Source organism: Leptosomus discolor, chromosome 4 (assembly GCF_034619465.1).
Source record: "Leptosomus discolor isolate bLepDis1 chromosome 4, bLepDis1.hap2, whole genome shotgun sequence".
NCBI lineage: Eukaryota > Metazoa > Chordata > Aves > Leptosomiformes > Leptosomidae > Leptosomus > Leptosomus discolor.
This window is the reverse complement of record NC_141394.1, coordinates 14,321,137-14,347,251: the sequence shown is the minus strand read 5'-3', so window position 1 is coordinate 14,347,251 and position 26,115 is coordinate 14,321,137. Positions and strand designations below refer to the sequence as shown.

At 42.6% G+C, this 26,115-nt stretch overlaps 1 protein-coding gene across 4 annotated transcripts; it reads left to right on the top strand.

Moving 5' to 3' along the window:
• Positions 1-6,210: 6,210 nt before the first annotated feature.
• Positions 6,211-21,333, top strand: KLHL8 (kelch like family member 8). 4 transcript variants are annotated; one of them, XM_086463921.1, is made up of 10 exons: positions 6,211-6,430; positions 9,691-10,239; positions 12,819-13,005; positions 13,697-13,840; positions 15,066-15,177; positions 17,250-17,422; positions 17,502-17,572; positions 18,003-18,162; positions 19,154-19,355; positions 19,792-21,333. In XM_086463921.1, the coding sequence occupies exons 1-10, from the start codon at positions 6,218-6,220 to the stop codon at positions 19,913-19,915; spliced, it is 1,935 nt and encodes a 644-aa protein (XP_086320047.1). In that variant the 5' UTR covers positions 6,211-6,217; the 3' UTR covers positions 19,916-21,333. The 4 variants fall into 4 exon arrangements, with proteins under 4 accessions (XP_086320047.1, XP_009957166.1, XP_009957165.1 ...); XM_009958864.2 differs by lacking the exon at positions 17,502-17,572 and having other exon boundaries at positions 9,919-10,239; positions 17,250-17,418; XM_009958863.2 differs by lacking the exon at positions 17,502-17,572 and having other exon boundaries at positions 17,250-17,418.
• Positions 21,334-26,115: the final 4,782 nt, after the last annotated feature.

Below are 26,115 nucleotides of genomic sequence, written 5' to 3'. Positions count from 1 at the left end.
ATCTTGAGTTCTCCTGGACTTCTGCCTTCTTTTTTCCAGCTTCAGTACCACTGCTCGTAAAAAGCATTGGATTTACAGGTGTCATGATACCTCTTATTTGAACACTACCTAGTTGCAGTTCTAGTGGGAGACTTGGTTTTGTTTCTGCTCTGTATCACTGAAGTGTCTTCCCCATTTCAGTGGAAGAACGAGGACAATCCCCTCTTTCTGGGGCACAGTCTCCCAAGGTACCTGACAGGGGGAGGAGGCCAGGTACTCCAACACGAGTTGGAGTCAAACAGGATTCCTGGGGTTTAATTTCATGACAGGGGAAAACAGAGCGGTGTTCATTCATGTTCTGGCACTAATGTCTTCCATTTCTTTCTGCTTCAAACAAAATTGTTTGAGGTATTTTGTCTCTACTGAACATAAGTACTGTGTGTGACTTGAGGAATTTTACACTTAATTCCATTTTAGATTTAGCTAGAATGTCTGAATCAAAATCACTTCACTTTGGGATGTTACTGTTATCTGAATAGCAGCAGATGTAAGATAACATGCTTGTGCTCTGACCTCCCATCCTTGCTTGCTTTTGATTGTGAGGAATAGCTAGGAGGGGGTCCTTGGTTCCTTGCCTGAGGACCAGCACTGAGGACCAGAGCACCAGATCTCGGGTCTGGAACAGCTGCACTCTGGCAACAGCAGACATCATTAATATCTCTAAATATTTAACTTGAACAAGAAAATTGCTGACTGGCTGTCAGCAAACAATGGTGAGCTATAAACAATGTGTGGTTTGTTTTTTTTATTCAGACAGTTACTCCACCATACAAAGTGTCAAGCAGCTGTCTACAAGGAATAACAGATGATATTATGAAGGAGGCACTTCCTTTAGTTTCCTTACAGTCAGTCACTTTCTGTGACGGTCACTTACACTCTCAGTGTAGTCGAAATACTAGACTGTGCAGAGGCTGGAAGACTTAATTGCCAAAATGAAAGGGGAGCACATGTTATTGAGGTTTTGAATGGCCACGGCAGCGTTTTGTTCTAGGAGGAAAGACTGTGTGCGTGTATGTAACGGGTCTGCGTGGCAAGGTTTTGGTAGCGGGGGGGTTACAGGGGTGGCTTCTGTACGAAGCTGCTCGAAGTTTCCCCAATGTCAGATATAGCCAATGCCAGACGGCTTTAAGACGGACCCGCCGCTGGCCAAGGCCGAGCCCATCAGCGACAGCGTTTTTCGCCTCTGTGATAACGTATTTAAGAGAGTGAAAAAGTTGTTGGGCAGCAGTAATTGCAGCGAGTGAGAGGAGTGAGAGTGTGTGAGAGAAACATCCTGCAGACACCAAGGTCAGTGAAGAAGGAGGGGGAGGAGATGCTCCAGGCGCCGGAGCAGCGATTCCCCTGCGGCCTGTGGTGAAGACCATGGTGAGGCAGGCTGTGCCCCTGCAGCCCATGGGCGGGGGAGCAGATGACTGCCTACACCCCGTGGAGGGCCCCCACGCCGGAGTAGGTGGATGCCTGAAAGAAGCTGTGACCCCGTGGGAAGCCTGCACTGGAGCAGGCTCCTGGCAGGACCTGTGGCCCGTGGAGAGAGAGAAGCCCACGCTGGAGCAGGTTTGCTGCCAGAGACCCCGTGAGGGCGGCTCACGCTGGAGCAGTCGGTTCCTGAAGGACTGCACACCATGGAGGAGACCCACGTTGGAGCAGTTCATGAAGGACTGAACCCGTGGGAAGACTCACGCTGGAGAAATCATGGAGGACTTTCTCCCGTGAGGGGGACCCCACATTGGAGCAGGGGAAACGTGTGAGGAGTCCTCCCCCTGAGGAGGAAGAAGCGGCAGAAAACAACAGAGTGATGAACTGACCCCAACCCCCATTCCCTCTTTCCCCCCCTGTGCCGCTGGGGGGGAGGAGGGAGAGAAATTAGGATGAAAGTTATGCCCAGGAAAGGAGGGAAGGGTGGGGGGGAAGGTGTTTTAAGATTTGGTTTTATTTTTCATTACTCCTCTCTGAGTTAATTGGTAATAAATTACATTTTCCTTTAGTCGAGTCTGTTTTGCCCGTGACGGTAAATGCTGAGTGATCTCCCTGTCCTTATCTCAACCCCACAAGCCTGGTGTTATTTTTTCATCTCCCCAGTCCAGTTAAGGAGGGGGAGTGATAGAGAGGCTTTGGTGGGCACCTGGCATTTTGGCCAGGGTCAGCCCACCACAGTGTAATTCACTGCAGCATTCACCCAGTACTAAACTAACCTCAAGTAATTGGATGTTATTGTTGCATTTCTGTTGACACAGGGCAAATCTGTAAATGGCTCTTCTCTCTCAGTTTGTGGATTCTTACTACGTAATTAGCAGAGCATCATGCACGCTGACCTAAATGCTGATTAATCCTCCTAGCTAGTTATTCTTAAACTAGTGAACTTCTATGTAATTAAAAATGTGAAAATACAACTTAAACTTCTTGCTCTTTTCATATGCTATCCTTAAAGGCTGCGCAATAGCATTCCACTTCAAGCTGGAAAGAGTGGGAGGTTTGGAGTTGAAATATACTGACCTTCATGACTTCTGCGTGACCTTCAGATTTCCAGAGTTTAGTATCTAGATTTGAGCACTACTGAAACTCATTTCTATTCCATTTAAAATCTGAGAACAGTAAAGGTCTATAGCTACGCATTCAGATCAGCCCAAACCAGTATTTTCTGCAAATGAAACATCTGTTCTCTCCTCCTGTCCAGGTCATGATAGTTTGTATCACACACTTCAATACTTTATCTTAATATTGTGGTTTACATCTGTAACATGACTTTTGTTTGTGTTTAACTCTGGTAGTGCATTGTGTTGATAAGGCCTTACAGAAGTTAAGTATGGTAGCGGCCTTTGACTTACCTTAAATCTCTGGTTGTGAAGATCCCTTGATTTTTCAGATAGACTATATAATTCATAACAGTGCTATTTCTCAAGCTAGATACACTTAACAGCCAACTGGATATGTACAGTGACCTGGCCCTTCTTCAAAGTTAGCTTTACAGCTGTCTCATGGCTACAGGTGGTACTTTCCATAGTAGATGATTATTTGTTTGAAGACTCAAACTGTGAGATGCTGTAATTAAGACAAGTGAAGGATTTGTGGATAGATATCTAAAAAGATCTGGACGATCAAGATGTATCACAGAAACAAGATACTCCTGAATTGGTGACTTGGGTGAAGAATAAAAATCTTATCTAAGATTAATATCTGTCACAAAATCTCATCAAAATGAAACTGAAGCGTGTCAGACTTGCTATCTGAATATTTCCTTAAGGTTATATTAAACACGTTAATTTTTAACATGTCACAGAGATTTTTTTTTACCTGAGGAGCAGTAACTGACTTGTTTTCGTGTTCCCATATACTTATTTGATATTGTTGTACTGGGAGCTCCCTCGTACATGTGATTCTCCTATCTATGACTTTGTGTCTGATTAATGGCCTTGGCCTCCTCTGTGTGATTTCTAGTTTCTTCCCCTGCAATATCAAGGGTGCACTTGGTATGTACTAAATATATAAATCCAAATGTGCGCTAAACTTCTTTTCTTACAGGTGAGACCTCAGAGCATCTCCAAGAGCTTCCTTTGATATAAGCATCAGATACAGATGAAAAGCATTGCTTAAAATCAGTTATGTTTGGCTTTTGTGTTATTGCTCAGTTTATTTAAAACATTAAAAAAAAGTCACCCCAACAGCACTGATTTATATTAAGACTCACGGGTTATGTGTTGGTGTTTACAATGGCATACCCAGAATAGGTAGAGTGTACACCATCAGCCTCTGCTACAGTGAGACACAGAATCGTTTTGCAAAGCATGTGTGCAGTTGCAGTTAGACCATGAGGATAAATGTAGCAAATACGCCAGATGGAAAAAGGAGCTGCGAACTATCGTTTAGTAGTCAGTGGCAGTTCTGTCTGCAAGCGCGTTTCTACTCGGCTGTAAAAATACTGTTGGGTGTGAGTAGCTATGGAGCAGTGAAGTGAGAGTGTCAGTTAAGGACCAAAATAAGGAACAGTTCCCTAGAAGCGTAGGCTAAAGACGCTTTATCTTATCCCTGAGTGAATAATATATGATGCTTTTCAAAACAGTTGTACAGCATTTCAACTTCGGTTTTTCCTCTTGCTTGTCTATGTTCACTTTTGTAACTTCAGTAGGTTGCCTCTGAAGCTCTGTGTTAGCTTCATATGTCAGTGGTAATAGTGACTTCTTCAAATGGCATGTTAAACAAAGCAAAGGCGGTAAGCACCAGTAGTGGAGGATTAATATGAAGTTAAAAAAGGAGAACCAAAATATCGAGATTTTTGCTCCTAACTAACTAAAAAACCACCTTAGTAATTTGTCAAATCTGGCATAACAGTAGTTAAGTTTTCAGCAGAAAAAGGTATTCCTTGCTGTAAACTATATAAATGTCCTGTGATCCGTATCTTTGAGGTAGTTTATGGTTTTAGAAGAAGTAAGATCTTTCTCTTTGATATCTTTAAAGGAAGAATACATATCTTGCTTACAGCACCATTAGTGAATAGTCTAGGCATGTTTGATCTTGCTTTAACCTGCCTGGCCCAGTGCAGCAAACAGCTTTGTCACCACACAGGGCATGGAGCTGGCAACAAACCAGTGACCTATAGCAGAAACGAGTATGACCGCTTCAAGTCACTTCCTGCTCTTTCTCTAATACTGATGCATGAGCAGTTGTAGATTTAGTAAGAGGCACGGACACTTCCAAAATGTCCCAGAAGAAAATCAGTTCTGCTCCTAGACATGTGACTTACATTTTTATTGTAGAAGAATTTCTTGTTACTTCAGTCAGTCCGCTCCTTCCAACAGCAGAGTCCATGAGCAGAAATCACTGAACTACAGCAATCATCAACTCTTAGCATAGAATGAAGAATGAATGCATAAATTAACCAGAAAACATGAAAACCAAAGCTAGCCAGTGTAAGAGAGGAACATGTTATTAAATATGCTCTCCAGAGACTTCATCTTAAAACCTTACAAATCCATTTGCTTCCCTGCCAAAATCTAACAGAACTCTTGCTTCTAAACTGAATCAGTGACTCCATGCTTTCAAACAGTATTTCATTTTTTCTTGGAGACATCATTATCTTCCACAAAGCATGTGGATGCGCAGCCTAAATCTCACTGAGTTGGCTTTCATGGCTTTTATGGCTTTTAAACACACAGAGCTGAAACTTAAAATATGCTGCCAAACTGGAAAAAAAAAAATAATTTGCTCTTCCCTTACTGCTTAACTTTTTTTTTGCAAATAAAAAGGTGGACTTCAAGCTTAACCTAACTGAAGGTCACAGTAGCAGGAAGAGTGAAATATTTGAGTGACAGAAGCAGAAAAAGCCTTTTCCCCATTGTCTGTGGTATCCCTGATTTGTCTTTCAGCCCTGGGGAAGCTGTGATATCAGTACAGCTAAGGTTTCTTTAGTTCGAGTTTAGACACCTTAAATACCTTCAGCTAAGCTGGGATTAACAAAATAAAAGCTATCAAGCAGGAGCAAACTTTTGCATAACACTCATTGCCGTGCTTTAAATATCAGTCTGTTGGATTAATAAGGTTTTGTAAGTATAAATTCTTGTTCTCTAGTTCTGTAGAAGCTTTTTATATTTTGCTTACGTTTGCATAAATGCATAAAACACTTAAGGATTGCTTTAGCTTTTGAAGAGAAGTAAGAAAGCTGACTAGTAAGTATGTACAAAATACCTGTCAAGATCAGATCAATAGTCTGTGGCAGCAGTGATGAGAGGGACTAAAGAAGCACAGTTGTCTGTGGGCCATGTCCCTTCTGTTCCTCTGCCATCCACAGCAGTGAGATCAGGAATGGTGGAAGATTCATCCTTGCCTTTTCTTTTTCATGTCTTTTTTTCAAGAAGCGTAGGCAACAAGTTCACAAACAATGGCTTTTCCTAAAGGTACCTGCATAGGTTTCTTGACTGAGGGTCTTTTTCCCACCCTTCTCCCACCTTCCCCAAGTAAGATTATAGGTAGTATTTATAACATAATCAAAGTGTTCGGTACTAGCAGTACCTAATGTCTCATCTGCTTTTTTGTGGGGTTGGTTTGTTTGGAGTTTGTTTTGGTTTGGTTTTAATCAGGAAGATGAACAGAACTTAACTGCATGTTAGGACTTGACTCCTGATGGGCTGGATTTTGTCTTGGCAGGAGTTTTTGAAGATTCATGTAGTGAAAGAAGAAACAGCCAATGGCTTCAGAATCCATGGTCCCAGAGCAGGCAAAACAACACCTGATAAAGGGAAAAAGGCGGCGGCAACAGCAGCAGCAGGAAACTAGGTCTTCCACCAGTGACGGTGAAGAGGATATCTTTGTATTTGAAGCAAATGAGGCTTGGAAGGATTTTCACAGCTCTCTTCTTCACTTCTTTGAAGCTGGAGAGCTCTGCGACGTTACACTGAAGGTGATATTGTCACACATCCATTGCATATAACAGTCTGAAGATTAAGCTGTGAATAAGTGTGCTGGAGGTGGCTGTGAATTTGGGCAGGGGTATGGAAGCCACAGAATACCTGTTGGATCTGAGGCATCTCTAGATATGCTTGTGGGTTTTTCTTATTTAGTAAGTTTACAACTGAGATGTAAACACTGAAGATATTGACAGAGAAAGGAAGTACATGACTTTGACCTCACCCAACTTGCCTTCTAAGCCGGTTCCCACAGTTGATCAGTGTATTACTGTGCAATTTCAGCTCCTTGTAGCCTCTTTGTTCTCACACACTTTCATCCCCAATTTTATCTCTATTTTTACATCCTGAGTTGCTCTGCTAGATCTTTCCCAGCAAACAGGATTTCTGGAACAAATCTAATTTCCAGCATTCTCAAAGAAAAAAAAACAGCCCAGACAATTATGTTCTACAGCTGATCAAAGAATAAAGGAGGATGAGGAAACCAGTTTTATGATTCTTGCATAGCATTGTTTTAATGCATTCTTTGTAACTCAGCTGTATTTTACTTATATCCTGATCATAAAAAATTTATATCTAGCATCCATAACAGTGGTTGCCAGCACCTACAAATATTAAGTATTGCTTAGCTAGACATCTTAGTAGTGTAAAAGATAGTTATTTAAGAAAAAGAGAGGAAGGATAGCTCCTATACCAAGAACAAATGTCAGATGTGTTTAGAAGAAATTGTTTGCCTGCCACTTTTACTATTAGATATTAACAGGGAAAATCCTTGACAGATGCACCCCCCCCAGGTAGGCATCTCATCTTTCTAAACCGTTCGGGAGACAATGGAAATCTCTGAGGGAAGAGGGTTTCTCTCCCTTTTGCCCCAGTGGACAACAGAAGGAGAATGAGCAAGAACGTTTATCTGTTCTGCTTCATAGCAGATATTAAATTGCTTGTCACCAGGCACTGAGCAGGCACTAGGTGCAGCAGCAGATAGGTCCAGTGGCTCATAACAGTTGAGTATTTAATGCTCATAGGACGCTTAATGACAATACTGAAGCTGCTCTGGACAGCACGAGCGCCGTGAAACAGAACTTGCCTGAGAGCTCGTTGTCAGGTCTTTTTAAATTTGTCATTTTTAAAAGGCATTTTGGGTCAGGTTCTTGTCAGAACTCTTTAACAACCCTCCTCTTCCCTTTTCTTGACCTCATCTTTGCCTTTCTCCCTTTCCACCCACCCTTGCAAAAGAGGCGGAATTTTATTTTATATTATTTTATAAACATAGTTACATGTATATTCCTGGTAGGGAAATTTGGCTTGGAAAATACACTTCACTGTGGCTCCAGTTTAACTTCCCCTAACTTAGGTTTGTATTAATGTTCATTTGTATTATTTCTGTGGTGCTACTTTTGTAATTTAAGAATATTAGATTGCATGATTTGACTTCAGTCCTCAAGTAGAGAATATAATCTATGGAGGCTAGAGCAACCTATGTACAACTTACCATAAGGCTTCCTAAATCAGTGATTTTCAAGTAACTGGTACCTGGATCTTGAACTAGAGTTTTCTGGAGGGCTTGATTTTTCTTTCTGTAGTGCTCAGGCATTTCTCATGTTTAAGAATAATTACTTCTCTACTGAACTTTCTGCTTTTGTGTGTCACCTTTGATAGTGAGAAATTCTGGCATTGCTGTGGTCAGACCAATTATTGATTTAACTGCTGGCTCTTAAAATATGATAGCTAATAACTGGAGGGGAACTCTGATTTTGAAATATGAAGTATGTGCTAGATATTTAAAATTAAGCAGATTTGGGTAAAATAGTGAAGCCACTTAATTCAAAAGAAAGATCTAGTTAGAGAGTGGGGTGATGGGCAGAATAAAAGTCTCTGAAGGTGAGAGTGGCCTAGCTTTCCCTGATAGAACAGACCAGCTGATAGCATCTTTTTCACCAGTACTATAATTAGTTGAAGTGCTGACACTGTAACAGTGATAAACTGTGGGAGCACACAGGGAGACTTCCTCTGCTCCAAAGAGTTAAAATATGTAATTTCACCTACTGTACTGCTACTGCAATATGAACAGCTCTCTGTTAGAAGGCAGGGAGTGGCAGATGCATACCATCTGCTTTTCTCCTGTTGGTTTGGTTTTTTGTTCATTTGATAGGTCTATGAATTGTTTCTTCTGGAGTGATCTAATTAACTCACACTGAACCATCCATCTTTTCCTCTGTTTTAATCTGCATACTCTTTCTTGTATGTTTGCGTTCTGTTCTCAACTTACTCCTTACCAGGCAGGTTAATACACACTTTTAAAATGGGTAGAGCAATTGTGTATTGAATCAGAGCTAGAAAAACCTCCATATTATCCTTTATAATTTCTTTTTCTTTTTTTTTTTTTTTTAAATTGCAAGACAGGTCACTGTAACTGTCATCTGAAAATGAACATGTAATTTAAGTCTGTCAGGGAAACTGGTCGCTTAACTCGGCCATCCCTTTATGTTAGTGCAGACTGCAGAATGACAAAGGCTGTAAGAAAGCACTCCTTTAACACAAATAAGTAGTGGATTGCTCATTTACCTTCAATATTTACGTTCTCTTTTAAGGTAATTGAATTCTAGAATTTTGTAAGTGAAAAGCTTTTTTTGCACTTTTTGATCGAAATTCTGAAAAACACCTTGTCTTTATGGGGAATACTCATCTTTTGAGGCTAAAGAGCATTTAAAAATCTTGAAGTGATAGTAACTTTTAATAATCCCTGTAATAGCTGTGGTTTTATGTGAATTTGGTTCTATGAACAGCATTATCAATTCCTCAGCAGTAGTAAAAGTCCAGAGGTTTAAATTAATTAGTCTAAAACTGTCACTTTACAATTACACACACACTTGAAGTCTCTGAATACACATAAAACAAGTGCCTAGCAGTCTCCTCCTGTCTCCAAGATGCATTTAGAAGGTTCCTAAGGATGTTTCATTTAATAAATAGAACACATCTCAAAGAAAAGCAAGTTCAGTGCATCAGTGCTATTGCTTCCTTGTGTTGTGGCCTTGCCCTACTCTGGCAGCCAAGCTACAACTCAGATCTGCTTGGGATGTGTTAATCTAATGTCAGAAGTACAGGGCAAACAGAATTAATTTGTTTGAACAAAATACAATAGCTCAATGCATATCCAGTTCAGAATCCTTATTTCAGTTTAACTGTCTGTCCTTTCATAGCTAAAACTGACACTCCAGTAAAAGATTAGGGGCTTTTCTGTTTGTTTTTTTTTCAGGTTGGTTCAAAGCTTATCTCCTGCCACAAACTGGTGCTAGCTTGTGTTATACCTTACTTCAGAGCCATGTTTCTTTCAGAAATGGCTGAAGCCAAGCAGACATTGATTGAGATCAGGGACTTCGATGGCGATGCAATAGAAGACCTAGTAAAGTTTGTGTACTCCTCGCGGCTTACTCTGACCGTGGATAACGTCCAGCCTCTCTTGTACGCTGCTTGCATTCTTCAGGTGGAACTGGTAGCAAAGGCGTGCTGTGAATACATGAAGCTGCACTTCCATCCCTCCAACTGCCTGGCAGTCAGGGCATTTGCAGAGAGTCACAACCGCATTGACTTGATGGACATGGCTGATCAGTATGCTTGCGAACATTTTACAGAAGTGGTGGAGTGTGAAGACTTTGTAAGCGTGTCACCACAGCACCTCCATAAACTCCTGTCCTCCAGTGACCTGAATATTGAAAATGAAAAGCAAGTTTACAACGCTGCTATCAAGTGGCTGCTAGCCAATCCACAGCATCACGCTATGTGGCTGGATGAAATACTTGCGCAGGTAGGGCGGACTGAGGCGCTGGGTGCCTGGCTCATCACTGGTTTCGTTGTATAATCAACTGTTTGTACTTAGGTAGATCTCAAGATGAAAAATGTTCTTAGCAGTTGGCACCTCGTCTGGTATTCACAGTAGTGAGTTGACAGTAGAAGCAGTTAGATCTCTTGAATATCAGGAAGAAGTCATATTCTCCAGTTTCTGTAGAGAGATGAGTACTCACTTTATGCTTATGGCTGGGGGTGGGGAGCCAACAAAAAGCGGCATCTATGTTAGAGCAGAAGCTTCTTAGATTTACACACAATTGAGAACATAAAGCCATCATGTCACTTGGTTTGATACTATTACAGCCTGAAATGCTCACTTCCCTTGCTGGTAAGTATTTATACTTAAGAATAAGAGAGGAGAACAAAGCTGTTGAGGTTTTCTACATGGCTAGGAAAGTAAAACTGTAACAGATGTGTCACACTAAGCTGTGCTACTTCTAGAATGTTCTGTATATTTAATTAACAAAAGATCAAGATGTGTTAGCCTTATGAGCAGGCTAGGAAACATATGCTAGACCCTTTAATGCTCACTAGACTAGTACTGCTGGTTACCTGTAGGATCTGAAGAGAGCTTGCAGTTTAATCGTCTAGACTTGATGTGAGTCCACCGCTTCTGAATGAAATACATACACGTGTCAAAAGGTCACTCAGCTGAACTTATTTAAACACTCATTGGGCCTCCTCCTGTCAAAGCGTTAGGTACTTCAGCTGTTCAAGCTCCATATCTACTGTTTAGGGGAGGTTAAAATACACTATTTGAGGCAGGTATGGAGGACCTGTGCTGGGGAGGAGGGCACATGCCACGTGCTGCAAAGTGCCCTATGTATCTTAGTAGGTAGGATCAACTGTGCTGTTTCAGTTGTCACTGAACTCCAGCTTGAAGATTTTGCATGTGGTAGAATTGCTGGTTCTGGCATCATGTGAGTAATGAGAGGTCCAGTAACATGCTGCTGTCATTGTCTTCATGTATCATTTTTCACGTTTCCTGGCAAAAGATCACAACTGTTTATTAACTATCTTCCAAAAACCTTCAGTTTCATCTAGACTAGCATGAGGTTTTTGGTAGAAAAAACACTATTAATTGAAATTTACAGGCAACAAAATTTGAGATTTAAAAAAAAAAAGATTGATTTTTATTGCCCAGTTTTGCTAGCAGATGAGATTAACAGCTTTATTCCATTCATGGAAACCAGGGTCTAGAATGAAGCAATGAAAAAGTAAACCCCTTCCTGTAAATATGGGTTATTTGCTAGAGTATATAGAGCCATCAGTTGATTTGGACATTATTGCTAGCAGAAAACACAACTGGGCTTCTTGACAGCTACTATCCACATCATAATCAGCCTTATGGGTTCCACTGTTATACTGAGGTTCTGAATTTGTCAGCCTTGAGTTCTTACTGCATCACTAACCTCATGAGTCTATTAGCAGGGCTATGATGGTGCTTTTAATCAGCCTAAAATAAGCTGGGCCAAAGCAGAGGAAGAAGTGGGACTGAAAACAAGTGGGTAAGGAAGAACTGGTAGAGACACTTATTTGAAGACAAGGCCGCTTATCAGCCATATAACAGCACCATCCTGATGCTCTGAGAAGCACTGGAGATACTGGACTTCTTCAGTGTTGCTGCTGAGCTAACTGGGAGCTGCTTGACAGCACTGACTCCAAACTTAGGTAGTCAGGTGGTGGTTTACTTCAGTTTCCCCTGCTAACACCTGTCCCACCTTTGCGCTTGATTGTACTTCATATTCTTCAGTTTCTCTCACAAGGACAAATGAAAGGTTTGCTGAAATAAATGACTGTGGGGAGGAGGACATTTCAAGGTAGTCTTGGGGAGGCTGACCTTATTTCAGATCTGCCCCGTCACTGGGGATTGCTCTGGGAAGTAACCACCTGTAGCCTCACCCAGAAAGAGCCTTCCATTTCTCAGCCTGTTCACCAGCTCACTTCTGGGGAAGGAAACAATTAGCTACCGACGTGTTTTTGGGGGCTTGTTTTTTTTTTTAATCCTGTAGCCTGTCAAGTCCCCACTAGAGAGAGGTGTTACTGCACTAGCAGTACCTCCTTAATAGACACTTAGCTCATGCTGACAGTGTTTCCTTTTTGACTTTACACCCGAAGAAGATGAACCATTCTAGCAAAAGCCCTCTTATGCTGGTGTAGCAATGAGCTGAAAATTCGTACCCTCGACTAACCTGACACAGGCTACCCTGGTGGAGTCACAGATGCTGCCGGCATCACGCTGGTCAGACGCAGCTGCAGTACAGGCAGGGCACTTCTCCTTCCTCCACTCAGCCTGGGCCAAGGGGTAGTTCTCCACTGCTGCTTAAATGTAAATGGTTGTAGCAAACGTTGGTCACAAAAAAGTGCTGTTCATATCACTGTTGTTCTGGAAAAACTAATATGAAAGCCGCTCTCTTTAGTGAAGAGCGCGGGGCTGCCAGCTGGCTCAGAAGCTGCCATCTGTTACGCGTGCATCACTGTAAATGGTGAGACTCAGTCAGTTCAGCTAGTTACTCCAACTGTGTTCATTTCTGTCAGGTACGGCTGCCTCTCTTGCCCATTTGTTTCCTTATGGGTGTTGTGGCAAAGGAAGAGATTGTCAAGCAGAATCTAAAATGTAGGGATTTGCTGGATGAAGCAAGAAACTACCACCTTCACCTGAGCAGCAGGGCAGTGCCAGACTTTGAGTACTCCATTCGCACAACACCAAGGAAGCAGACTGCTGGTAATTAAATGTGTGTCTGATTATCCAGAAAGGAGTGGTGTGGAGAAAAGGTGACGCAGCTGTGCAGGGTTAGATAGCTTGGTATAAATGGTTGTTAATGACTTCATGCAAAATTGGGAAAGCCATTGCGCACCTCTCTGGTAATTAGGTAATGTGCTGCGTTTTCCTAGCAGAACCTTAGCAGTCATTTTGTTTATCTAAAGCATTATTTATTTATCCTGATCGACTTTATCTGCATTACAGCTAGAACTGTTAAGTAGGTTATGACCAGGCAGTATGCTCAAACCTATACCTAAAACAGTGGAAACTTATCTTTTGGTACAAGAAGGTTGAGCTAACTTTTAAACTCTTTGGCTAACCTACACCAAAAGTGAGTGATGAATATTAGACTGCAAATCCTAATTTTTATGTTGTTATATTTAACAAACAATCCGTTTACCTCCCTAAGCAAAATCACAAAAAGCATATTTAAAATATGCATTGTTTTTGCAAAAGCACAGATAGTTAATTGCCATAGCAGCATGCCAAGCAAGGGCCAAAATCCAGCATCCAATTATACAGGGCAATGACCGCGCCCCTTGAAGTGAAATACGACTTCTCCTGAACTACGTAATTTTCAGTTCACTCTGCTATACAACTTTATCCCTCATCTTCTTGCTAGTTTTCTGGAAACCTGTTTTGTCTTCTTCAGGTGTGCTGTTCTGTGTCGGTGGCAGAGGTGGATCAGGTGACCCATTTCGCAGCATTGAATGTTACTCTATCAGTAAGAACAACTGGTTCTTTGGCCCTGAAATGAACAGCAGGAGAAGGCACGTGGGTGTGATCTCTGTGGGAGGTCAGTAACCCTGTTCAAGCAACACTTCAAAAGGCACTTGTTTGCTCCTTTTGCTGGAATTGGTATTCTACTAAACCAATCTATCTTGTAATGGCTTAACTGTTGGATATGCTTTAATTTAGTAAAGCTTCTTCCCCATGAAGGGGTTTTTGATTCTGAAACAATCTGAGAGCATGCTTACTGAAAAGACGTTACTGCGAGCTGGGAGAGTTGGGGTTGTTCAGCCTGGAGAAAAGAAGGTCCCGAGGAGACCTTGTTGCGGCCCTTCAGTACTTAAAGGGGGCTTATAAGAAAGATGGGGACAAACTTTTTAGTAGAGCCTGTAGCGATAGGACAGGGGGTAATGGTTTTAAACTAAAGAAGGTAAGATTCAGACTAGATACAAGGAAGAAACTTCTTACAATGAGGGTGGTGAGACACTGGAACAGGCTGCCAAGAGAGGTGGTAGATGCCCCATCCCTGGAAACATTCAAGGTCAGGTTGGACGGGGCTCTGAGCAACCTGATCTAGCTGAAGATGTCCCTGCTCATTGTAGGGGGTTTGAACTAGATGACCTTCAAAGATCCCTTCCAACCCAGACTATTCTATGATTCTGTGACTATGAACTACATCCAGTGTCTTGTATCCAGCCTTAATAGGTGATTTAATTTTTTTTTTTTAATCCATCTATAAAGAAATGGCCTTACACAGCAGTGTCACCCGGAAGTTGCTAGTACATATACTAGCTCCATTCATACTTAAATCTGTACGGGCAAGTCACTAAGACCATAACTCTTCCAAGAGCAGACCTACCTTTATTTTTGCATCTCCATCTTCTGAAACAAGGTCCATGCAGTCCAGAGCAGCTTAGCACCCATGATGCAACTTTTCCTTGTACTCAGTAGCCCACGTTGCTGCAGCAGCAGAGATCTTTTTTTCACTTGTAGAAAATTTGGGGAGACTGATATAGATGTCCAAAACTGATCTGACCTGCAGTACTCAAGTTATGAGAAGAGTTTTTTGTCTGTATATCTCAAGCTTTGTATAAAAGTCCGTGCTAGAACAGATCTCTGGTTGAGTGCAGAATATAAAAATATAAAGTCTGTACTTACTAAAATCCTGATATTGAAAATATTTGAAAACTTGAAGCTTTATTTGAGCTTTTTGTCTCCACACAGGCAGGGATATTACATAAAACAAATGTTGCGAAGCAATCTCTGTATCGAAAGATGTGTATGTATTTCAGGTAAAGTCTATGCAGTAGGTGGACATGATGGAAATGAACACTTAGGAAGCATGGAAGTATTTGATCCTCTCACAAACAAGTGGATGATGAAGGCATCAATGAACACAAAGAGGTAGGTGTCCTGGGATCCAAAATTTTAAGTCATAGTCGGTGATATGTCATTTCTTGCTGATGCTGAAAGATATCACATCTGTCCTGCCTTTATTTGGGTTTCCAAACTGTGCTATTTTTAGGATTATTTTTTCCCCCCCCATTTTGGGGTTTTATGCTATCAAACACCTTTATTTACTAGCTGAAAAACAAACACAAATCACATACTTGCATTTATCACCTATTTGCACAAACAAAGTTGTGCATGACATACTATAAGTATTTCTGTGTAAAACAGCATAATCCCACTCTCTAGGGAGAGGCCCTGGCTGGTAACATTGGTTACGTTTACACTTTGGCTTTCTTTTGTCACGCTATTATCCTTTTCTTTTTTTGGCGGGGCTGCAGCAGAGGGCTCTTCTGCTCCAGCTAAGCTTACATTCTGGTATCTAGGGCTTTTCTGCTATGCCAAATAAAGAACTTGAAACTGATTCTTGAACTAGTTCTGGTTTTATTTTCCTCTTTTTAAGACTGATCAAGGTAACTGCCAGCAGAACATAGTGTGAAGTACTTCATGCCCAGGAAACCAATAGCTGTCTATGTTTTTGCCATAAAAGGGCGGAAGCACTAAAACACTGAAAGTCAGATTGAAGGTTTTCTTGCCTTTTGACATATAAGATTCATTTAAGGAGCTACTGGACTTACAGATCTGTAATCCTTTGTTTCTGTTGTCATTTAAATCAACCTCCTTAATTCTACATTCCATTTTGTTATTTGTTGTTTCTAAAAGCATCATGTCCAGGAGTAAAACACTGAGCATGGCTAAGTCCTAAAGCTATTTGTAGCTGTGACCTAATCAAAGGGGAAGACCCAGACTCCTAGAAATGGCTTCTTCCTCCTCTTCCTCCCTCCTGCCACCACCCCAGGGCATATTCTGGGCAAACATCAGCCCTAGATTTCTGTGACATTTCTTACTCAGTACCTTGGTGAATGAAAGGGCTGCGGTGCCTTGGCTACGCTCCACTCCTGCCATTCACAAAGGTGGCGTCTGGAAGTGGGGTCCAAATACTTAGTTGAGAAAACCTGCCACCATTGATGGTATTTACGTTAGCTGCTGAGGCAATTTAAGGTAAGCCCAGGGTATTGCCACAGTGTTTGTAGAAAGATTGTGCCTCCCTTCCTCCTGCCTAGGTGTCTGTGAACCTGCCCTCTGTGTAATGGGACAAGCATATTCTCAGTGAAATAGTAAATCACCTATCTTGGTAGTTAAAGCAAACTTAATGCTTACATTCTAGACCATACTTTTCATTTTGTAGTACAGATCACACTCTCATAATCTGACAACTATTTTAACACAGACTTAACAGAAAATAACAGAATGGAAGAAATGGCAATTAAATCTTGCTAGAGTTCAGTCATCTAATATCCAGCACAGGTTTGCCTTTTACTATGTATTAGTATCACCCACCAAAAAATCATTCCCAAGTTGTAGCAGCAGCTATACCAACAAAGTTAAACACAGGAGGTTTTGGCTCTCCATCACATTCAATAAAACAAGATACAAGCTGCAAAATTGAGTACCGAGACATCAAATAAGACAATCTCATTTATCCAAGCATGTAAGTAGAGGACTTGGGTCTTAGGTGACATTCAGTCAAAACAGTATTCCATACCCCCCTGCCTTTTTTGCCTTTTTTTTAAATTAATATATATTTTTTAAACAGGAGCTTTGTCTTTTTGCAGTCTTAAAAAATATTCTAGCTGTACCACTCTTGTTCATGGATCACACAATAACATGCAGGTGCCTGGGAAAGCTGAGGTGAAGTTAAGATAAAACTCTAGAGCCCATCTAATGGGAGGCTGCAAACATACAAGAGACTTTCAGGATAAAGCTGCAAGACTCACACAGGTGTGCAGAGGGCTGGCCACAGTTACCAGTCATTATTTATTATAAACTTCACTTTTTAAATTTTCATTACTTTTTTCCCATAGTTTGAAACTGGTGCCAGTCAGGTAACATTGCACTTGATGTGTCTTTCCCATTCCCCTTCCTTAAGGATTTGCACTGAGGTATTGACTTTATGGTTTTCTTAGGAGAGGAATTGCTCTTGCCTCCCTTGGTGGCCCCATTTACGCAATAGGAGGTTTAGATGACAACACTTGCTTCAGTGATGTGGAAAGATACGACATTGATTCTGATCGATGGAGCGCGGTCGCCCCAATGAACACTCCCAGGGGAGGAGTTGGCTCTGTAGCCCTTGTGGTAAGTGACTCTTTCCTCACACGTCTGGGCAAGTGAGGAACCGACCTACTTTTCAAATCTGCTTTTACAAGGCGGAACACAAGATCTGAAACAAAATGCAGCTGGTGGGTCTGAGCCCCTCTGGTCATCGAAATCCTATGGAACTGTGCAAAAGGTGAGGATATTTAGGATAATATTCATATGAAATTGAACTGCGCTCCCTGTTTCAACAGTATTTAAGGTACTGGGAGCAAGGGCCAGGACCCTTCTATCAGGCTAATGCTTCATGTCTCATTCAGAAGACTGGTTCGTCATGGTTACCATGTTTAAAGGTACTAAATGCACCTGCACTTTAATCCCCCTGTTGCCATGTATACTCTGCAAAATATCTGCAATGCTATGTAACTTTTTCACCTCTTTAATTGAAAGATACCATTTACGAGTTGTCAGATAATTAATTCTGTTGGTGGACTCCTTAAATAAAAGTAAATAATTAGGACTGTATGGATATACCATGTTTTCCTATAATTTTAATGTTGCTTATGAAAAGCTGAGCAAATACATACACATTATAAATGATCTTTCTCTATACAACTGTTTTCCAGAACCATGTTTACGCTGTGGGTGGCAATGATGGTGTAGCATCTCTTTCCAGTGTGGAGAAATATGATCCCCATTTGGATAAGTGGATAGAAGTGAAAGAGATGGGTCAGCGAAGAGCTGGCAATGGTGTCAGTGAGCTCCACGGCTGCTTGTATGTTGTCGGTGAGTAGGGACGTGGCATTTTGTAGTGCTGTTTCTGCCAAGTACTGGCATTTGGAAGAGGCTGTTGTTGCTAGAGGAACTGGGGAACAGATAGACCTGATCTGTACTCGGTGTTCTTGGGCAGGAGAAGAAAGCAAGCACAACAAAGGGCATGCTTAAACAAAGGCATGTTAGCGAGGAAATAAAAAGCTGTTCCTAACCCACATTTCAGGAGGGCTGTACTGTTCAGGACAATGTGTCCATGTAGAAAATCCTCTCAAGAGTCACTAATCTTGAGTTTCCTTTTAGGAAAATGATTCTTAAGTTCACACACTTTTAAAGCGCTCTAGTTCTATTTTGAACGGAGACAACAGTAGCTTTTGCACGGTGATTACAGTTATTCCACAGACTTGTTGTCCTAGGCCTGTGTTGTTCTACTCTACTCTGCATTTAGCTGCTTTCCTGAGGGAGGAAGATGCCAGGTAGGTACGCCGTAGTGATAGCTGCAGATCCCTACCTTGTGTGTTATCATAAACGATTAAAAAAATGTCAAGTAAAATGCTCCTCTGATAGCTGCCCCAGCAAGGGAAATGCGACACTGAAGTCTTACTTGAGGATTTTTTTTCCTACTCAAGTATTCAGCAATGCTGCAATTTGAAAACACCGAAATAGTGTGTTTTGCTTAAGCCAAAACAAGATCAGGACCCTCCTTTTACTAGTCTTATTTTTTTTTCTATTCTGCAGTAGAAGCTGTTTCATTATAACTCTGTGTAAGATGAATTCCAGGAGAAAAATAGTAGAAATACCTCTCCTTGCAACCTGAGTAGAAGAAAGCTGTCACTTTTGGTGATGCTGGTATGCTGAACGATTTTTAGGAGCTTGTAAAATTAAGGTAAAAAAATAGAGCTGGACAGTAGCCCACTGAATGCTGAGAATAGCCTGATAATGCCAGTCCTGGGTACCACCAGCACTAGAAGTGGCTAAAACCTGATAATGCGATGATCCTTTGCAGGTGGCTTCGATGACAACTCTCCACTGAGCTCGGTGGAGCGCTTTGACCCACGCAGTAACAAATGGGAATATGTAGCAGAGCTTACAACTCCAAGGGGCGGCGTCGGCATAGCGACACTGATGGGCAAAATTTTTGCAGTGGGAGGTCATAATGGCAACGCGTACCTGAATACAGTGGAAGCATTTGATCCCATAGTGAATAGGTAATTTAAATTTTTTTTATTTAGCTTAATAAGACAATGAAATCTGCCTGTATGAAAACACAACGTAATAGGAACAGTGTGCAGCAGGAGTCTGTCTGTTGTTTCGTGGTAATGATTAAGTAATATCCCTGACTAGTGATACAGGAGTGCTGCTTACACCACTAGGTTCTTGTAAACATTTAAGCATCTCCTCCTGTCCATCCCTTGTCCGCTTCACTTCATTCAGTAAGAATCTACATTCTTCTGGTTGTTTCAGTCTGATTTTGCACTAAATTTACCAGAGAACTACTAAGAAGAAACTAGTGGGGTGTATTTTTGTGCAGAGCAAACAGCTAGGCTATATAACAGAATTTCAGACACAGAAAAGAAATACATTCAAGTCGCTCAGAAAGGACAGGAACTTACTTTTCTTTTTTTCCTCTGTCATCTTCTGTAGGTGGGAACTCGTCGGCTCTGTGTCACACTGCAGGGCGGGGGCAGGCGTGGCTGTGTGCTCTTGTCTCAGCAGCCAGATCCGGGACGTGGGCCAAGGATCCAGCAACGTTGTTGATTGCATGTGAGCTCTGCTGCCTCCTCCAGATCCCAGAGGCATGGCAGTAGGGAGGCACTGCAGAGCTTTTAAACACCGTGTTTTGTATGGTAGGTTAAGAATTAAAACCAACATTTTCTTTGCGAAAATGTTACCTTCTGCACCTGTAAAACTTTTGGTGGCTTTCTATCCATAGTGATACAGTAAAGCCTGTGAAAACATGGAATACAAGTGTGACTCACAGGAGAAAACCTGCCAAGAGCTGCAGTCATCCCATTTTTGAGAAGCTATAATTTCAGAATCATTTGAGGCAGCTGTTGTAGGGACTCATTTCTGAACTGTAAACCAGGCATGGGTGAGGAGAGCAGCAGTCAGTGCTGCTAAGCCTTACCCAGCATCCCTGCTACATGTTTTCTGGAGGACTTGTGTGCCATTTAATATAACTTATTTTCAGGAACATATAGTCTTAAACATTTCCTAGTTGTACAAGACCTTTGTAACACAAAGCATCTCAAGTTTTAGAAGGTAACGACATCCCTGTTGCACACCAAGATAACTGGAGCAGAGAAGTTTCGCTGCCCACCTCCCAGGGGACTGCTGGGAGCAGTGGCAATTGCAAGTACTCAGTCTGAAACGGGTCTTTCAAAGTACTTTCTCACTTTCTCAAGCTAATACTCGTGTTAGAAAGCTGAAACAATTCTTGACCTGAGTTTAGCCACTGGAAGTAACTACTTCCCCCTCCCCAAAAGGGAAGTTCTGTTGAGGTCATTCCTGAAGTAATTTGTCCTACTTCGAGATGATAGCATGTGAAAAGGTAGGCTTCATGGGGTTAGAGTCACCATTTTTATATGAAATGGAAACATAATAAAAGTTGCAGTGTTCTGTAAAGACCTTTAAATGCAACTCTAGGAGATGACATGTCCGATTTCAGTATCCAGTAGCATCTCTGGGGTAATCCCAGAGGTATGGGCTCTTTTAAGATAGTTACGCCTCAAAACAGGCAGATCACTTAAAGCTTACACATATAACAAAGAGAATGAGAAGCAAAAAGAATTGGAAATAAACCATTACTTACATCAAAAATTAAAATAGGAACTTGACAGTGCTGTGTGCAAAGGTGTCTTGTTACATAGTCAGAAACCCTGAATTCTGATTAAAGTCCGGCTGGAAGGACTGCGGATTCCTGTTCCTGCATCACCTTGAACAGACCAACAACTGACAATCCTTTGTGACCAAAGTTTGACATTACCAGGTTGTTCCAAGTGACCAGGGAGAGCATTCAGTACCAAGGAAGAGGCAGGACAGTACAAGCATACGGCACAGTCGCGTTTTGTTGTTGAGTTACCATCATTTAGCTTTTCTGTTTCAAATGGCTTGCACTTAGGTATCACCCAGGGTCAAAGCGAACGGTACTGTAAATAATGAAACACTGCAATAAAATATTTGTACTTCAAAGCACCTTGTTTACAATATGACTGGAGCATCCTATTGTGGGGAAACATTACAACATTGAGTATTTCTTGGTTTCTGCAAGTATAATTCTCAACAAACAGAGCTTTTGTCAGCAGGGAAAATCCTGTGTTACGGCCATGAGCTGTACCACCCTGCTACTGCCCTTGGCCCCATGCAAGGACATGGTCATCCTTGTGGCTCTTGATCTGGCTAGGAGGGGTGGAAAGAAGAGGTGCAGGTTCCCTCTCTGGAACCAAAGAGGTTCTTCTGTGGACGTCCTGCCTAACAAGAAAACAACGAAAAAAAGAAAAAGGCAAGTTTTCCACAAAGTAGCACCAACTGCGAAACCAAGTAGTCTGTCAGTGCTGTTTGCCAGCTGATACATTTCTCCTCTTAGTGGTAAAGTGCTAGCAGCCGTGGGTGCAGCCTATGAGTAGCTCATACACATCTGGACCACACCAACAGCAACCACCTTCCAGGCACCAAAGGGAGATGCGTGTTCAGCATGGAAATAAGGTTACAGCAAATGCACTGGGATTGGATTGGTACTGGGACCAGTACTATTCAATATATTCATCAGTGACCTGGATGAAGGGACAGAGTGCACCTTCAGCAAGTTTGCTGGTGACACAAAACTGGGAGGAGTGGCTGACACACCAGAAGGCTGTGCTGCCATTCAGAGAGACCTAGACAGGCTGGAGAGCTGGGTAGAGGGGAACCTGATGAGGTTCAATTGGGCAAGTGTAGGGTCCTGCACTTGGGGAGGAATAACCCCACACATCAGGACCGGTTGGGGGTCAACCTGCTGGAGAGCAGCTCTGCAGAGAAGGACCTGGGAGTTCTGGCAGATAGCAAGTTGACCACGAGCCAGCAATGTGCCCTTGTGGCCAAGAAGGCCAGTGGTATCCTGGGGTGCATTAAGAAGAGGGTGGCCAGCAGGTTGAGGGAGGTTCTTCTCCCCCTCTACTTCGCCCTGGTGAGGCTACATCTGGAGCACTGTGTCCAGTTCTGGGCCCCTCCGTTCAAGAAGGACAGGGGACTACTGGAGAGAGTCCAGCACAGAGCCACAAAGATGGTTAAGGGGGTGGAACATCTCCCTTATGATGAAAGGCTGAGGGAGCTGGGTCTCTGGCTTGGAGGAGACTGAGGGGTGACCTCATTGATGTTTAAATACGTAAAGGGCGAGTGTCAGGAGGATGGAGCCAGGCTCTTCCCAGTGATGGCCAATGACAGGACAAGGGGCAACAGGTGCAAGCTGGAGCGTAGGAGGTTCCGTATTAACATAAGGAAAAACTTTTTCACTGTGAGAGTGACAGAGCACTGGAACAGGCTGCCCAGAGAGGTGGTGGAGTCTCCTTCTCTGGAGACATTCAAAACCCACCTGGATGTCTTCCTGTGTGATCTGCTCTAGGTGGTCCTGCTCTGGCAGGGGGGTTGGACTAGATGGTATTTTGAGGTCACTTCCAACCCCTCACATTCTGTGATTCTGTATGGTGTGGGCGAGGTCTGCTGTCAACCCTGTCACGGGAAGCCAAATGGTGCCAGGTCTGAATGTGATCCGAAGACGGACACTTCTGTCGTATCTCAATTCGCACCCCTCCCCAACAACAATTGTGCTCAGACTTCCAGAGGTGTATCATGTAGGGCTGGCAGGAAAACTGCAAAAAAGGTTTACAAGGAACAATCCTGTTGCCAGTACAATGATGTCCACATTATTAATCTTAGATGGCACCAGAACCACAAATATTTTGTGCAGAACTGTGTTTAGGAACACTATTACTGGAATTGTGATAATGATGTCAAAATATTAAAAAAAAAAGAATATAGGATTACTGAGGCAACAAATTGTAATGACTTACCTGCATATAAAACTGTTGTGATTTAACGCCAGCAAACTCATTTTTCTTCCAGTACTGGCAACAGGATAATGATGACAAAGAAGTAACTCCCACCCCAGGCTGAGGGTACAGAGCAGCGCAGGCTGGTTCCCCGTGGTGAGGCAGCCCTCCAGTGGCAGCAGGCCCTAACTCCCACCGCGTCTTCTAATTTAAAACTAAACTCGGGATTTGCGATAGCAAATGCTTTAAACGTCTAAACATGATGCATGTCTGATCCCAAATGTGGAATTGTTACTGCTTCTGTTAATGATGTTTTTCCTGCACCTAAAAGCCTTGATCTCACCCATAAAAACCATAACCCCAAAAATGTCTATTTAAACACAAAAAAAATCATTTTGGAAGAATCAAGCGTGGCCACAGTAACTCTCAAAGTTTCCAGCCTGCTGATTTTAACCATGACACGGGCTTCTGGGAGGACCAAGCCCAGGCTCTGGACCACTCCTGACCAGCCCCCTTGGCCGTGTATCTCCATGTGTGTGCAGCCTGTGCCTAGGAGTCACCCTGCGGCCTGTCCACCCCACTGCCACCCCAGCTTCTGGGACACACAAAGCCCTGTCTCAGCTCTCCTGCTGCCCCACAGCAGCCTTCATGCACAACGCTGCTCCTCACCTCAGGACGCGGACTGTGACTCCCCAATTCCTCACAAACCATACTGCTGCCAAGCGCAGCGCATCATCTGCTGTGCCACCCACAGCCGTGTTTGTCTTCAGGAAATTTTAGTCTGAGCACTCTTATGCATGGAAGATCAATACAAAGACAAAGATTTCCCTTTAAGTTCGAGATTCCTGATTGCTACATTAAACCAGGAATTTCTGATTGTAATTTTTTAGGACATGCTGTAACACCATAATGATGGAAGGATCTTGCCTATATTGCCCAGAGAAGCTGTGGATGCCCCCTCCCTAGGAGTGTTCAAGGCCAGGTTGGATGGGGCTTTGAGCAACCTGGTCTAGTGGAAGGTGACCCTGACCATGGCAGGGGGTTGGAACTTTAAGGTCCATTCCAACCCAAACCATTCTATGATTATTGTTTATTTCAATTTTGTAAAATACGTCCTTTCAAAATAACCTTAAATTCATACCTTGTTATTTATGTTCAAAGGGGACGGTGAGAATTTAGTTATACTTTCACAGCTTTGAATACCTTTTAATATTGCTCTTCCCCAAAGGCATCTCATTCCTAATAAAGCCACGCTTGCAACAAAAGTGGATTAGATATCTTGCTAAAACATTCAGATGTGGACAGAAGACTTCAGAGGGTGATGCACGTGCTACTTGCATATTTTAAAAAGTAAACGAAATACTTGCATGCACCCTTATTCCCATCAGAAAGACTACGGAGTTTCCTCCTGTTTGAACACCAGCTGAGAGAAAATGGTTTCCCTGAAATGTCCGCCGGTAGAGGGGGATGCAGCTCTACAAATAACCAAGCCTCCGCAGAGAGCATTGCGCACACCCCGCGTTTATGCAACATAACCAACAGGCAATCTATCAACCGACGGCCTCGGGCTGCTGCACGGACCCAGGACGCAGCAATGACCCCAGCCAGGCGCTGGAGGCATCCCGGGTCTGTCCCCAGGATCTTCTTTCAGATGCAGTGGATGGAATTTGGGGGAAGTCATTCCAGTGTCAGTATTGTTACCCCTTGTAGCATGCACGCACGTAGGGCAGACTGAACACGTCCGAAGCAATTTATTCATCAAAACTAAGGAACTTCTCTTGCTCGTGTTCTGGTAAGACACTTTTTTTTTAGAGCAGTGGGAAGGTAATTAAATAAAAGCACAACTGCCACCAGCACAACTGGCAGCAGATTCTGAAACCAACACTTGGGCTGAACGCCTCTTTCTCTACACTCGATCCGACTGCATTCAAGTGCTAGCAATAGCGATGCAGGCACTCCTGCAGCAATAAGGTTATCAAAGCCCCAGGAAATTTTGAGATTGCTTTGCTGCTCTGAACTTTTGTGTGCACTTACCTAAAGTCAGGCTTCCTTCCTGCATCCCAACCACACGACCTCAGTTCTGCATCTTACCTCCACTTGCAACAACATGTTGACCCTGGAGTGATTCTGTCTCTTCTAGGAGTTGGAAGTGAGCTGCATGAGAAAATTCATATCATCAGGCAAAATAATCTACAAACAGCCAACGCTGAGGAATGGGGGCAGGCCTTGCTGACTTGGGGAAACTCCAGAGTAAATAAAGGTTTGTAAAGATAAAATTGAGTGCTCAGAATGCAACACTGGTTGTGCAGCTTCCCAACAACTCCAGCCCAGTGTCACTGCCCTGAACCACAAGGAAACAGTTGCATCTACCTTGTTTGCTGCATGTCCACTCTGTCTGCTGAGACAGCTGCAGGATGCTCAGCATGATCTTGCGTGATGGGACCAAATGGCAATGATATTCATTTTACAAACAAGTTGTCATCAGGCCATAAAAATTCAGCCAATTAACCTGTTCAAGCTTAATTAGAACAAATGCTTGGAAAGCCCATAACTCCAGATTACTCCCACAGTTAAATGGGGCCCTCTAATCTTAATTTAGGCTGAAATTGCTTTTAACAATTTTCATCATTGTTGCAAACCCAAGTACTTTATTCCAGATGCTCCACTTAATTTTTTTGCTGGCTGCTTTTACCACATCTGTGTTTGTTTTCTGAACCTTTGCATGTTCTCTTGACTGGAACTGGCTGCAAATAAAAGCACTCCTAGTCAGGAGATGAAACTTTTATTTCTAATTCTTTCCTGGCTCTATCAGTAAGGTTGGTGCTGCTGCTGCCACTTTGTTGCATTTTACACAATTCCTTGGATCCCAGACAATTTAATTTTAAAGCTATTCCAGCACACACACACACACACACACAAAAAGTCAACAGGCAGCTATGTA